This window comes from Pelecanus crispus, chromosome Z, assembly GCF_030463565.1.
Source record: "Pelecanus crispus isolate bPelCri1 chromosome Z, bPelCri1.pri, whole genome shotgun sequence".
NCBI lineage: Eukaryota > Metazoa > Chordata > Aves > Pelecaniformes > Pelecanidae > Pelecanus > Pelecanus crispus.
The window spans coordinates 85,849,648-85,865,483 of record NC_134676.1 but is presented as its reverse complement, the minus strand read 5'-3'; the positions used below and the strand labels follow the sequence as shown (position 1 = coordinate 85,865,483).

The 15,836-nt window shown below is 43.3% G+C and overlaps 1 protein-coding gene across 1 annotated transcript in view; it reads right to left on the bottom strand.

The window, feature by feature from the left end:
• ZCCHC7 (zinc finger CCHC-type containing 7) overlaps positions 1 to 15,146 on the bottom strand; it is a 111,861-nt gene extending 96,715 nt beyond the window's left edge. The window contains exon 1 of the mRNA XM_075726607.1: positions 14,425 to 15,146. Within this exon, the coding sequence (XP_075582722.1) occupies positions 14,425 to 15,112 (688 nt within the window). The 5' untranslated portion in view covers positions 15,113 to 15,146. The remainder of the gene's footprint in view (positions 1 to 14,424) is intronic.
• Positions 15,147 to 15,836: the final 690 nt, after the last annotated feature.

The following is a 15,836-nucleotide window of genomic DNA, read 5'->3' as shown; positions in this document are numbered from 1 at the left end:
CTAACACCAGAAGTCACCGATCCTTTCCTGCTTCTCCTTTTAATTTCCAGTGGCACACCCAAAGTTAAAAGTGACATGATTACCTAAGAGAAGATGAATTACAAATAACGGCTTGCATACGTCAGTTAACCTTAAAAACAAAACCGCCCACAATTCTATTGCAGCAAATTTCCCACTGTTTGCAGTGGGAAAGCACAGAGTTTTTGATACCTGCGCTGTGTTCACACTGCTGTGTGCAATGAAGTTCTGCATGGGAATACCTACAATTTCCACAGTAAGGACATTTAGGTTTTTGCTGTGTGATTGCAGGGCATCTGAGCAGCTGTGCTGTCTGGCAAGGATACTGCTGACATTATAATCCACCTGCGCTGGGAAGCTGTTGTGTTTCCTTCGTGTATTTACGTTCTCAGAGAAACTACAGAAGAAGAGGGCTACATCAGAATTAAAAGTTGGTCTTGCAGCTGTACCATTTCTGAACTACTGACAAGGAGTTTTTGGTGTATTTTTCATTTATGTCTATTTTATGAGCAGGTGTCCTCCCTGTAAGAAACCAAACTGGAATGGCAACATAAGAATATCAACTGAGAAATGGTCTCCATTTTACTAATGAAAAAACCCCAGATATTTGCCAAATTAAAAAGAAAGAAAAGTTAAAATGAAGTTATCCTTAATAACCAGTAAATTTTCAGCTTCTTTTATGACACTATAAATAAAGACTACAACAAATTTCTTCTGAGAAGAATTCAGTTCCCAAAAAGCCTGCTTGCTCCTTCAAATTCTTACACATTTTCAGCTTCACAAAGCAACTCAAGATTAGTCAAGCTTTGAAATAAAAAAATAAAAAGGGGGTTGGGGTGATTTTGAAGGTGCCTTCTCTGTGATGATGAATGTGGGATACTAAACAAACCAACTGACTAGGCATTAAATTAACTAAATAAACTAAATACATTAGACATATGCAACTTCCAGGCTTAAAACCAGTTACTAATGTAAATAACACTATCCTACTAATAAAGCTAAATCACTCTAATTCCAAAGGCAGCCCTATCTTTCTGTCTGTATGAACACAGTGTCAGGTCCAAGTGACCACTGCTGGATGCTAACTGTTCTCCACCCTGTGACAAGGCGTTAGGTGGTTAGCAGAATGCCGCCAGGCTTTCTCAGTCAGCATTTATTTCCCTTCTCAGTGCTAAGGCAACATGGGCTGAAAAGCAGTTACAGCTGCTTTTTTCCATCTTGATGCAACTGTGTTTCACTGCCTCACCACCTACCCGGAACATTTTCATGTGCTCGTTTTAATTGAGTCTACTGGAGAATGATTTTCAAATGCGTATGTCCAATACAAGGGAAAGTATTTTTCAGCTTTTGTCCTTCAGAGCGTGCACACGTGTGTGCCATAAAAAAATTGCATCACTGCCATACGTCATAAAAGTGCCATTTGTATTTAAAAACATACTGCACTTTGAACAGGGAGGCTAAGATATATAACTAATGTGCAAACTTCTCACTTAAGACCTCATGGAAAGAGATTAAATAATGCCAAAATGGATTTTTGCAATTTTGCTGTTTTCTGACGTTGGTAACTTGATGACCATTTTCAACAAAAGCTAATTTTTAAGGTAAATAACAAATACGTGGGTTCAGAATGGCCTATTAGCCACCTTGCCTCTACCACAGAACCTGTAAAAGCAGAACAGGAGACCGAAGAACGCTGGGTCCTGGAAGCGTCTCCCTCGACTCCTCCACAAATGTAGTCAAACAGTGAAAAAATGTTACAAGGAGAGAAAAAAAATCATAATGAACCTCTCCGACGAGAAACTAATTGGTACTAAGTACACAACGGCTTAGGTGTAATCCCGTTCATAATCAGGCAGGGAGAGAAGCGGAAGAGCCGCTCCCCAGCCGCCTCTCCGGCCGGCGGGGCTGAAGGGACGGCGGGGCTGGGGCTGGGGCTGGGGCTGGGGCTGGGGCTGGGGCTGGGGCTGGGGCTGCCCGGCCCGGCCCTGCGCGCTCTGCCCGGCGGAGGCCGCTCCGCCCGCGGGTGGGCCCCGGGCATCCGCCCGCCGCCCGCGCCCGTCAGGGCCCGGCGGGACTGGGGGCGCCGCCGCCGAGCGGCCCCGGCCCCGGCCCCGGCCCCGTCCGGCAGCGACGAGGGGACGGCGAGGGGAAGGGCTGCAGGGGCAGGCAGCGACCGGGGCCAGGGGCAGCGACCGGGGGCAGGGGCAGCGGCAGTCAGGAGCGGGGACGGGCACAGGCAGCGGCGGCGGCGGGCAGGGGCAGTGGCCGCGGCAGGGCGGGCAGCGGCAGCGGCCAGGGGCCGGGGCACTTCACGGGTCCCCCTTCAGAGCCGCCGCCGCCCCGAGCGGGGCCGCGGCCGGGCCGGCTGCGGGAGCCTCCCGCCGGGAGGGGAGAGCGAGGGCCGGCGGGAGCGGCGGGCAGCTCCTTGTCCCCTGCCCTCTGCTCCGTGATGCTTGTGCACCTTGCTTCAAAACACAACAAAACAAAACAAAACACAACGAACGATGACTCCGACCCGTAATTAAATCACCCCGGTTTTAGAGAAACTACAAGGAAAACGGCGTCGCTCCTCCTGCACGAGGCTACTGGTCAAAAGGGGGAAAAAAAATACCCAAACCAAAAAACACAAATGAATGCCTGATGCCTGGTTTTTAGGCTTCATTTTTGACAAAAGGGTGTAGCACTAGATCATTTTAAATACTTGGTTTTGCTATGCAGAAATCTAAGTTTCCAAAAGAGTTTTTAAAAAGAAGGGTACACTGAAAATTAAGATTAAAAGGTACAAACAAACCAAATCACTGCTACAATAAAAAAAAAAGGTCAGCACGGACCTATTTCAGAAAATCACTGTGAATGAACTGCCTTCACGATCAACTTACAAAAACCCCCGCAGAACAGCTTGCAGGGAGGTGTACAACATAAATCATAGATACACTACAAATGCCAGCTGAATTGTCCCCCTGCTCTGATCGCTGACACTGATTCCTTAAAGGGATCCTCTTCTTTGCCATCTTAAATTTTATGCCAAAACAAAATTATAATAATTAAAAATCTGATGAGAAAATCCCTCTAGTACACACCCACTCATCTTTAGTTCTAGAAATACCAGAAGTACAGTTAAATGATACAGAAACTGTGTACGTCCCGAAGAGCAAGCCTCAGGGAATAGTTTTGGTTTGTATTGGGCTATCGCACGCTCAAGCCTATCACACAGACTTCAGCCATCTCAGTAATGGATAAAGGCTGGAAACGCTGCTGCTTCTCTGAGAGATGTGTTTTGGAACATTAGAGAAATCTCTGTTCAAAGTTGGCAACTTTTTTCACTTTTCTTTGTAAAGCTGCATGCCAGCTATCCCACATGAACACAATGCAAATGGAAAAGCTGAAGCTGCACGTATATGCCTATAAATATACATACAAATACATACATGTGCATATGCTTACACGTGTGTGTATGTATGTTCTTATATGCTCTTATAGGCAGTCCCGAACCAGCATTAGCGCGAAGGGAGTGAGCCGCCACGTTTCATAGCCGCAGCAGGAGCCCCCCACGGCTTCAGGGGGAGGGGGAAATCCCCAGACCTCTGCAGCTAAAGTTTTAAACGTACAAGACATAGTTATCAACTTAGTGGCTTACCTTCAGGCAGTGTCTAGACTGGGAAGTACGTACAAGGTTAACGCAATTACTGTCACCACAGAGGCTGTGACAGAGTGTTTCGCTGCCTCTGCTTTAAAAGGGCAGAGAAAACTCTGGTGTTTCACCATGCACAGAGAGTTTCAAAAAGAGACCGAAAAAAGCATCTGGCAGCCTCTTCCCCCCCCCCCCCCCCCCCCCCCCCCCCCCCCGCCCCTCTCACTCTCTGGTTGTTGGGGTTTTAAAGGAGTTGATGGAGGAAGATTTATCAAGTACTGAGGATGCCTGGCCAGGACCTTGCTGTTTCTGGTGCTTCAGGACTCTGAGGAAGGACAAGCATGCCACAACAGCACAACACGATGAAAAAACAACAACAAAGTGTACTTTGAGCAAAGAATCGCTTTGTGACTATTGCCAAAATCTGCTATATCCAATAGGTCTCCTCTGTGTCCGTGAGTATATTCCCCTCACCTCCACTTCAAAAGCGCTCAAACAGAAGAAAACCAACCACTGTGTAGCCAACCCGCCACTGTACAAAGACAGCAAAGAAACTCAAAGAATTAGCACGAAACTGGTAGACAAAATACATCTTGGCAGCCAGTTCTGTGCATATCATTTTCTACAGTGTGTGGGTGATGGCTTTACTGCTCTGTAACATAAGCCATACATCACCATATCCACCACAAGAATTCCAGCTGAATAGACAGAGATTTTATTTTATTATTTTCTCACTTCTAATGATGTCATTATCTCCCAAGATATATTCAAGATACTTGGCACTGCTGCATACAATGTAAAATCAGAAACAGTCACAAGAGTATTAGGGAAAAAACAGACAAACATAACCACCATCATAAAGGCTGAACCTGGCAGGTGGGAAACCTTCCTGGTGCTAAAAATTTTCAAATAAAAACAAACAGCTAAAAGCTAAATTCCACAACTGCAAAAGCTGCCATGTTAATGGGAAATGCTGCTGTTAACCAGAAACGCTCAGCAGAGGAGCAGGGCAATGGGCTGCTCATGCAACCTCCTCCAAGGTCCTCAGGGTCACCCTCGCCTCTCCTACCTTCCGAGGGCAACAGGCTCCTGCTGGCTCACCGGCACCGCAGCGCCCTGTGCCAGCGCAGCGAGCTTCCTGGGACAGCCAGGGCCTCATGAGCATCAGGGAACTGGACAGCTTCTGGGGACAAAAACCTCCCTAATCCAGAGTTTCTCTGGAGATTTGAGGAGTTACTTCGATTTAGAAACTGCCTCTGCACTAGGGGTGAAACAATACAGACAATTAACAAAGAAGGAGCAAGTGCAGGACTGCACTCAGCCTAGAACACATTGGACAGTGGCTCAGGGCTGGTGAACAACACGAGGTGTGCACCGACACGCACCGACTTCTTGCCTGCGCATGCCACAATTCTTGCCTGGTACAAGCCACTGGAGCAGGGTTGTTACATGTGAAATACAGTCACGAAAGGCACACAATACTCAGCAGTAAGCATACTGGAAATGCAAATTATGTACCTTAACAGAGTGTGAAGACAACCATTATAATCATTCCAGGGCTTGTTAGTTTGTGTTAAAGATATTGTGTATATATATACACCTGCGAATGCACAGATATTATAGTTTAAGGATCTACTTCTGTCTCCCCTCCAGATTAAAAGATGAAAGAGCCACCGAATACCAGCTGTCACAAGATTAATGGTCACTGTGATGGCATCACAGTGTAAGTTTTCCGTGCTCTTCAGTAAGAAACCTACAGAGTGTCTAACATGCTGCATGTGAGCCTATTCTGACAACGCAGCAGCTCAACTCACTTGCAGTTCAAACCTCCACAGCAAATCGCGTCCGTACCAGGAGGAAACTGAGTGAGTTCTCTGCAGCGAAAATGCCCCAATTTCTCTAGAAGTGTGCCAATTACAGCCTAAGGGCTGACAAAATGAAGTGAAGTATGTGCCATCCTTCTACATTCCTCTGAATGTCAATTTTGCCCACAGCTTCAAAGCACAAACCCACTTCCACTAGGTGCTACTATAAACAGGAAGACACATAATAAAGCATTAACAAGCCATTTTATTCCTATCAGTCCTTCTCTAGACTTTTAGTCTGTTAATATAAACTCTTTTTTTCCTGTGCTTAATCCATCAACATATCTGCATGATTTACATCCCTTTGTAGCCCAACTCAAACTTTACTTTTCCCCTTTTTAAACCCTTGAGTCCTTTGTCTTCAGTATATTCCCTATTGCATTTTTTAATTACTTAAAAATCTTGAGCTTCTCCTTCAGAAGGATTAAATCAGTTTCCCATCAGTGTTCAAAAATTCAATTGCAATATAAGAGTTTTTCCCCACCTGTAAGAAACCCAAAGAAATAGGGACAAGGAAGAAAGATCAAACTAATGACAGAAGTAGAAAAAAATTCCCCTTATAACAATCAACAAAACAGCAAAAAAAGAGGAAAAAAGTGAAAAAGTCACCCAGAATATATGACCATGTAAGCATGGGCACTCTTGCAGAAAACCTAGTCAGCAATCCAAAGCCATGGGAAATTTAAATTAGAGCTAAGGTCCACAATAGCAGAGAAATCTGCACAGATAAAAGGGTCTGATCAGGTTGCAGGTATACTTAGTCTAGATCTCTTCAGATTTGCAAAGGAACTTTATTAGTTTTATTAATTTTTTTCTTAAATAACCAAGAGATTCGAGTGTATCCACATTACACAGTAAAGAAGATTAAGTTTTTTTCTTTAATCAAAATATCCATATGCATGTGCTGTATCTTCCAAATGGTGGGTGGATTCCCACTGCTTATTACCGCTCCAGGGTGCATTCTGCTATAGTAACTCATGCACAAAACCACTCCTACTACATTTAAGTAACGTTAAGGTTCTAGCAAACACAAGCAAGAAGAAAACCCCCCCAAATCACAGGAAAAGCCCAAGTGTTCAGCAGGGCGCAGTTCTGAGGAAAGCAAGCTGATAAAGGTTTTCAGCAATGCATACACAAACACAAAAATTGAACTTGGTGACATCAACCTCCGCTTTATGCGCAGCTGGCATGACCTGGCACCACTCCATCTGTTTGTCCTCCTGAGGGGGAAGAAGCGTGCAGCCCCCAGCCCTGCGTGCCTGGCTCTGCCTGGGAGGAGGGATGGGACCGGGAGCCATGGGCAGGGCTGCGGCAGCAGCAGGCTGTCAGCAGGGCCCCAGCGTGGGCACGGGCTCAGCCTGGGCAGGAGGACCGAGGACCAAGGACCACAGGTTCCTCCTGCTCCCACCCTCACATCTGGAAGCCCCTCCATCCCCGAGCTTCGCAGCAGGCGACAGCGCGGTCCCACACGTGTGGCTTACCAACCCACACGAACACCACTCCCAGTACAGGCTACTTCCGAACAAACGTTAATTTTACAGAGACATCTTTCTCTCCTGCTTTTCCATCAGCTGACCCCTCCAGTTGCCCACTGCCTGCGCTTGACGCCGTGCTTGAGGCGGCACGACAGCTTCACTGACACCTCAGGCCCCACTGAGGCAACCCCTCGAAAGGGGATGCTGAGCTGCCGCCAACGTGGCGTGGCCACAGCCACCGGGCTGCAGTGTCCCGGCCTCAAGAAGAGGGAGCAGTGAGTGGAGAAGCAGCAATCTGCGTGCAGCAGCGTGCTGCGAGCTGCCACACAGAACTGCCAAGAAAATAAACCCGTGCTTTTTTGGGTTTGTTTTTTGGTTTTTTTGGTGACATTGAAATTTGTACACGGACCACACTAGTAAGTCTTGCTGCCTTTAAGAAATGCAGCACATATCATTAGGTATTAATAATAGAAATATTTTAATTACTAAGCTAATTTTCTCCAATAAATCTTTTTTTACTTTTGAAAGCAACTTCTGCTGAAATGTAATTCAGCAATTCCACAACTTTAGACATCCAAAAAGTACAGGGAAGTATGGCTCTTGAAATAGTTTTTCTGTGGCCCAACAAAATGAAATAATTCTTGTAGACGTTTTTGTGGAAAAAGTAAGTTGGTGCTACAAATATCAAGACTCTAGAACAAAAACATACTATATCTTGCAAAGGTCATCTTCAAAACTAGCTGTCAAGGGAAAAGGTAAATTAAAGAAGAAAAGCACAACTTACTGTACTTTTTGTCATTTTAGAAAAAAGCTTACACCTTTTCACCATCTAAAAATACACGGAGGGATTTGAATAACAGGACAGAGAGAAAAAAAATACAGATGTGGTCAGATTTTTTTAATAATTTCTGTAGTACCACGCAGAGTTAAGAGAAAATTAAGTCATACATCTAGAAGAAGCCATTTAACACACCGGTAGTTAATAAAGCGTATTTCCTTTTTGAGCATGGCTGACAGAGATAAAACAATAAGCCAAATTTATCCGAGACTGCTATTTCTATTTTGACTCCATAAGCTGTAGTTACTGCGGCTGAACAGAAAAGTCTTTCATACATTATTTTTTAGGGAAGAGGCAAAAATAAAATTCTTTCAAATTCCTTTTTTTTTTTCATTTTAGGCATATATTATTTTATGGTTTCATTCACTAAATGTTCAAATACACCTCTCCACCCCCCTTCCCCCCTTTTTTTTCATTTTACTGATGTATTTTTATTATGGTTTCTTTGACTAAATGAGAGACATGATTACTAAGGATAAAAATCAGTGCATAGCAAGACCTCTAAACCTGGAAAACAAGACGGACATGGATGCCAAAATGGAAGGCTGAAAAAACTACTTTGGAAATACTAGCTTGTACTTTTATGTTCACTATTTCTTTTTGTACAGGACAGTTTTACAGGACAGTAAGAGCAAAAGTGGACACAAAACTCCATGCCTCAAGTGAAACGATTTTCCCCGTGGATGCTAGTTTCCTTTCATAACTACTTTCAACAGGGAAGATTAAAAATACTCATATTTTACCAAATTCCAGAAGTCAATCTGTTAGTAAACACAAAAATGACTTCACCTATTCAGACAGCTAGAAGGTCATATGATAAACAGTTTTAAAACTATCTCGTAACATCGCATAAGCCTCAGCTGAGTTTTGTGCTTTCTGCACCGAGTCTTCTGCTCTTCGTTTGTCTGAGGCTACCACCACAGCCAAAGCTACACCAAGTACAGCTTCTACACAGTTGTGGAACAAGATGCTTAAATAAAAGCACAGTGTCATCCTTGGTAGGGAGCCTCTTTGTGCCCCAGGGCTGGAGTGAGCTCCAGCTAAACAGGCACTGCACCCGAACAGAAGCTGAGCAGGTCCCTGGCTGGGGGGGGCTGCTGCTGGCAGAGGGAAGGGCCCCCCAGGACCCCAGAGCAGCACACATGGGAATTGCCCAAACTACCACACACTGTGTCACTGTCAGTAAATGCCACGAAAACGCAGCCAGAGCTGCTAAGGAGGCAGCACCAGGGCTTCTGACGGGCTTGCAGGCTGCAGAGAAATGACCACAAAAGGCATTTGAACATAATGCTCTTTACTAGGGCAGACAGATATCCAGTGGCTGTTACTTTTAAGAGCAACTTCTCGTGCCAGAAGTAGCACCTCTAGCGATGCTCTTGTAAAAGCCTCGCTACTGTGTTAATAAGAAAAAAATCAAAGCAGAGAAAAAAACCAACCATTCCCTCTCTGGGAACCCAGCATAGTAAGTATGTGCTGTTCTATAAAAACCTTGGATTAAAAACCAGCCATACGCACTGCACTCCACAAACCTGCCCAGCCTAGAGCGAGATCACATTAGCCTGTTGCCTCAGAGGAAGGTACTGGGTGGGCAAAGGATGAAATAGGGAAAAGATAAATTGTTTTTTGTACCCCTTAGTGGCCGGACATCAATGCTGCAGCTTTGAAAGCTGTCTTTCCAAAAGCCGCGAAGAAAAAAAAACCCAAAATGCAGAGATTAGGATTGCAGCTATACATGAGAGAGGAAATACGTTAAAAGGAAGCTTTTAATGAAGGAATGGATGAAAGACTTCCAACTACAGGAGATTAACGTTCTTATCATATATACTCTTATTGCAAAGTGGAAGAAAGGGGTGGGAGGGGAGAACCCTCCCTCAAAGACCTGGAGACTCTCCAACACTAAAAATGAATTAAGTACATTTAATATGCAGTACAGGTTGTTACAATACTCTGTGCATGCTTTCTTATGGACTCTAAACGTTTAAAAAATCAGGTAAATCATACCAAAGACTTAGATTTGCTGAATAACCAATTTTTTAAATGCCATGTGAAGTGGTAGGACCCTTTTTGCAAAGTAACAAGCAGCATCAGCGTGTACTTTTCCAAATGCCATGCAAGGAAACCCACAGATGACCAGATGGGGGCAAGTAACACACACAGGTATGTGGTTGCTGTCTTTCAGCTTGGCCGACCGTCTGTAATTCAAGTGCCTGCTTTGCTTCCAAGCTATGCGCAATCTCACCACAGAAAACTGAAGTCAGAGCAAAGAGGACCAGAGTCACTACGGACACAGTGTGTGCTTTCCTTGATATTCCTCTGTGTGAAACAAGAAAGCCAGCGCCCATCTTCATTTCCCAAATAGTCAAAGGCTGCCAATCAGCTGTATTTGCTGAGAAACCACCAGATGCATGATGAAAAGTTGGATTTTACAGAAATATGGGACAAACACGGTTTTGCTTAACGTGGTATTAGACAAGCAAAAATAAAAAGTGAAAGGCATCTAAAGCTATTTGGAAGGACAGCAGAAAGGGAGGAAAGGTTTTCAGCTGTGTACTGAACAGCAGTGTTTGTGGACCAGCCATAACTTTCAAGATACCAGCTGAAGACAGAAGGGTACAGGTGAATCTTGATTTACCATGAGGAACCAGAGCTCATTTGTCAAGGCAAAGGGACATCTCTTTCTGTCACAGGAGACAGTGGCGACTGAAGCTAGAAGGCCGCATGGGAAGAAAACTCTCTGCACTGGAGGCATCAAGAAAGCGTTATTTGTTTATAAGAGAATATTAAAAATAATAAGGCTGTTAGACAAGAGCAGGGCAGGCAAGTAAGATGTAGAGGAGTTAACAGAATAAGGACATATGCCTAATTCCTTTCCTTGAGGAGTTATTTCTGACTCCAGTGGAACCTCAGCATCTCTATTTCAGGGACTCCAACATGAAAACAGACTCATCAAATGACTGACACAACCGGCTACTCTCATAGTCATAGAATTGTTCACGTTTCAGTTCCCTTTTTAATGTGAAGCAAACTGGACACTAGACACACCATGACACTGTCACGGGAGGTCTATCCCATTTACACAGTCACAGGCAGTTTCGGGGGAGAAGGGAAAGGGCAAGGCTTCACCAGTCACTACACTCTATGTCCATCCTTATTGATATTGCAAACCCTGAAATAGTAATTTACATACCATGTAGTCACCTAAATGCTTGATCTCATTCTTTAGAAACCCTGAAAACAGAACTGTGCGTGTCTCAAAATAATTTAAATTAATTAGCAGAGAATATCGTTGAGAGGATAATTTGCCGACACACATTTTTTAAATGCATTTCTTCCTTCGGGTTTAAAATTTTTATGTTTACATTTCAACAAAGGAGTCCTTTATAGAACTGGAGATACAATGCTGTGTAAGCTTAACATACAAATGATAGTCACTTTACATTAGGAAGACTTATGGCTGTTGTTCCCTAAAACTATTTTAATGCTATTTTGGCTTTTCATTACATACACACACACATACAACACCAATTTATTTTAAGCCTGTGTCTTTGCATCCCTGTTACCATATATATTAGAAATAGAGCAGCTGTACCAAACTTTTGTGCACCAGAGCTACCTGAATAACATTCACTGGAATTCAGGACACAGCTGAGAACCAGGGCTTTGACCGGAGCCCAGTCCTGTGGTACTCTCTCTGCCTCAGGTGTGTGCCTGCGTCAGGGCCAGAACCAGGACATGGGCCTCTGCTCTGCCCATTGAGTACAGCAGATTCAAACAGATCATCATTAACTTGTTCACAGTTGGAAGAAATGTGCAAAGGTTAAGGCTTTCTGCAAAGTCATACACACGTAGAAAGGCAGCAGCTAAAATGAAGAGGGATGTGCATGTACAACTAGCACCTGCTCCCAAACGGCTGCATGTGCCTGATGCATGTTCTGTACATCCCAAAGCTCCAGGCACGAGGCTGCTGTTGGCAGAACTACTACTGATGAGAGGCAAGTAGCAAGAAGGGGTTTTGAGAAGGTTCTGCAGTAGCTTTGAGAATAAAAATCAGAGTAGAAGAACAGTTATATTTATGAGCCTCTTGTGTGGCTGTCTTTAACTTCCCATTTCAGCATCTCAAAAAATGTTTGCATCGCCTACAGTAAATGAAACAATTTTAGTTCTGAACAGTATGACAAGTTTATACAGCACAGGAAAATTCTGCTCCCGTTACCTGCTTTGAATGTGGCTTGCTTATTGTCAACAGCTATAAATATATATATACACACCAATAAGAAACTACATTTGTTACAAAAACATACCATAAGTTAGCAAAACTGTCTCCTGATATTAACCTCCTGTATTGATTTTTAAAAGCCTCTCTCGGTTAGCACTGACACACCTTTGTTAGGAGAGCACAAAGAATGAAGACATGAATTTTCATTTTCATGTTACACCTAGTAAGCATAATCACTCCAATAAATTAATTACAGAGTATTTCCCAAAACCTGTATATGTAATTTTGAAATATGCTTAAAGTCTCAAGCACTGTTTAAACGTCTTTCTATCTTCTGTCTTTCTCGGTAATCTTTAACACTACCATCAGCAATTTTGGTACATAAATCCAGGGAGACACACAGAGTAAACCGAAAAAAAGCAACCTAACTCTGGGTCATTTGGCTGCCCAGCAGTTACAAGAAAAATAGACGCTACCCAGAAAATGCATTAACTGAGCTATGCACAAACTGCATTGCTGTTACAGTGGTCACCACATGGCACCAAACATTTGCTCCCCAACAGGCAGAGCAATTTAAGAAAAAGACAAGCTGATTAGCTCTAGTTTCAAAGAAAAGGACAGGATATGAAAATACAAAAAGAAAGGTATTGATGAAATTTAGCGACTTTAAGCTAATTCTTAGAAACTGCATTTTAAAAGATTTATAGGGAGAAAATATTACATAAATTCCAAATATAATGTGGCTGTCTGGGTTTCTGGCATGGCAACTGCATGCTCTGCCACTCTTCCGGCATTGTGCTGGGAATAAAGCATTTCTTACATCTCTGAGGCAGGCAAACACACCGGCATCTTTAATCAGCCATTAGAGATCAAGTGCACACTATGGTCTATTTAGCCATGGACTATGGATAGCTATGCAAAAGCATACACAAGAACAACTCTAAACAAAAAGTTATTGAACACTTATGGGCAGGAAACAGGTGTTCTACCAGAAGAGAAGGCAAAGACACTTTCTCAGCTTCACCCCCCCCAAACAGCTTAGTAGCAGCATGTGAACAGCAGCATGGTTTACACAGCCATCCTAAGGAGAAACTTCATGAGTATTAGCCTGCAGATCAGTGCTGCAGAGCATTTCATTTCCCTGCACCCAAAACTGCCTCATTTACATGTGCACCAAGTAAAATTATGGTATACATTTAAAAAAAAAAAAACAACCCCAAACACAAAAAACCAATCTTGCAAAGGTCTCCAGTGCTGCAGCTGATCTGGCTAGCCTTGCCACCAAAGCAGCCTTTCTTCAGGTAGTATTTTTTCTCAGACTGGCAGGGGACGCTGTTTCTGGAAGTGATCTTTGTGCTTTGGGAAACCAGTGGGCAAGAAAAAAGCATGGCTGACCATCTAAAAGAGTTTTTAGTTGCTGGTGACAAGGTATGTATTACATAATATGATTATTACAAACATGTCTAAAATCTGTTGCACTGACTGTCACATTACTAACTTTCTGCACAGTAACATGGAGCAATATTTTGCAAAATACCAAAACATTAGATGTTAGTCTTAGTGGTTAGGAATCTCTCTGAATTGTTCAGTGCAGAATCCATACAAGAAGTTACAGTAAATTTTAGATCAACAGCCCAAACTGCCAGACTCCTGAAGGAGTGGTTACAGAATCTGCTTCTGGAAGGGAAATCAGCTCAGAAGGTCTCCTCTCCATTCCTTGCCCTCTCCTGTTAACAGTTCATCCCTTTCCTGAGTTGTAACTTCTCTGGTCTACCATTCAGCAAAGCCTTAACAAGCACTGGTGCCTGCACTGCTGAGGGCCAATGAGGCAAGGCAGACAGGGGCAGGGGGCAGAAATCTCATCACACAAAAAGAGGAATGACACTGCTCCCTGGGTTAGGAGCGCTGATTACTTTCCTACCCTGCAGCACAGCAAACTTTTTATTGTTATGCAGTTCCTACCTCTGATTTTCCTTATATCTTTAGTCCTTAAACTGTTTTTTTTCTACTTACTTTGTTGACAATAAGAAACCGTTGTATTACCTCTTTATTTCACCCCACTGCCCCCCACAACTTCTTACATGCTCTTAGGAATACAAAATATACAGGCAAGTTGGAAAGTTCACAACATGAATCGCTCTGATATTACTTCTAAGTTTCTACCAGCAAAAATGCTGTCTTTCCCTATATGACACTACTGAAATAATGGCATTGAAAAGGTGTAAATAAATGGCTATTTCCTTCATCACAGTTTTGCACCCATCATTATGCACTCCAATTTGCTTTCTGTTTATCTTTCTTTTCAAACATTGACATCAGTATCATTGCAGACAAATCCTCCCATACACAGAATAAACAAGTGATTTAAAAAAAGTACTAACCTTCACTGACAGGAGTTGCACAGCCTTCGATGTTCAACATTATATCTTCATCTCTGTCATCTGCACTGGCTCCCAAAAGCATCCAGCTCTCGACGTTGTCACTTTCAGATACCAAGCTCTCCTCCTCCGAGCTATCATCTATTACCAACACATCTTGGATGGCATAAGCTCCGGCAGAACTAACTGGGTTAAGCTTCCCACTAGTGCCTTCCCTTTGCCTTGAAATGTCCGTGCCTGATTCAGCAGGATACAGGGTATTACATCCAGCAGCTTTGGCATGATTTAATGTGGAAGATCCAGGATGGATATGTACTTTACCTTGAGCTAAAGAGCTTGTTGACTTCTTTACTTTGCTTTTGTAAACACTGTCTTCATCTGGTGTATCAGACAAGACGATGATCTCAGGGTCACCTGAAAACTGAGTACCACGATCAATGACTTCAGTGATTTTCTTGTGTTTATACTGTTTCTCAGTTAGATCTGAACTATGACCCGTGAATTCTGTAACATCAGCTTCTTCATCTATTTCCAGCGTGCTGATTTCTTCAAGATTTTTGGAATAGTGGATCTGGCTGTAGAGATGAAATTCCACCTCACTATCAACACTCTGCTCACTGGATGAGTCCTCATGATAAAGTTCATCTTCATACACTTCAGTATCCTCAGTGTCTTCATATCCAACAAACATTCTGGAAAGTGAATAGTCTGTATCTACAAAAAACCAAAAGGTTCTACCAGAATGGTCATGAATGTATGCCCAAAACCATCTTTCAAATGATACCTTTGGTCTTTCTGAAATTGCTAAGGTTAGACATAGAGCTCTGCATACAGAAGATAAAACTGAGCAGACTTAACAGCTACAACAATCAATGCTCAAATCCGTAACAGCAAAAGCTAGTTAAGGGTGCATCTGCTTTAATCTTAACTACTACTTTAACCTCAACTACTTTGGCTTCTGAAAGTTGCACTTAATGTGCTCTCAGCTTGCACAGCTCCTCTCCATCCTGGGTTGAAAAGCAGGGTACCTGCATGGATCAGGAGCCAAATGAGTGTCTGAATCCGAGTTTGGATCATTCCACCAACTAGTATTAATTCTGGGTATTCTGCAACTTGTTTAATATCTTACATACATACCTGAAAGAGCAGGGAAGGAACATTCAGCCATATTTGTCAGAAGTAACTTGGAGCCTATCTGCACCTGGGCTGCAGAGTCACCTGAACTGGCACTTCAGAATTTAACCTGATGATGAGAAGTGCTAGGGCTATGATACAGAAGCACCCAGACGTGCTCTGCGCAAGCTCAGGTCTGAAGGTAGCATAAAAAAAAAGAATACTAAAGGTAGTATACAAATCTGCAGCCTTCATACAAACTAGCATGTCACATTGTCCTATCAGGACTTATGGACTGAGTT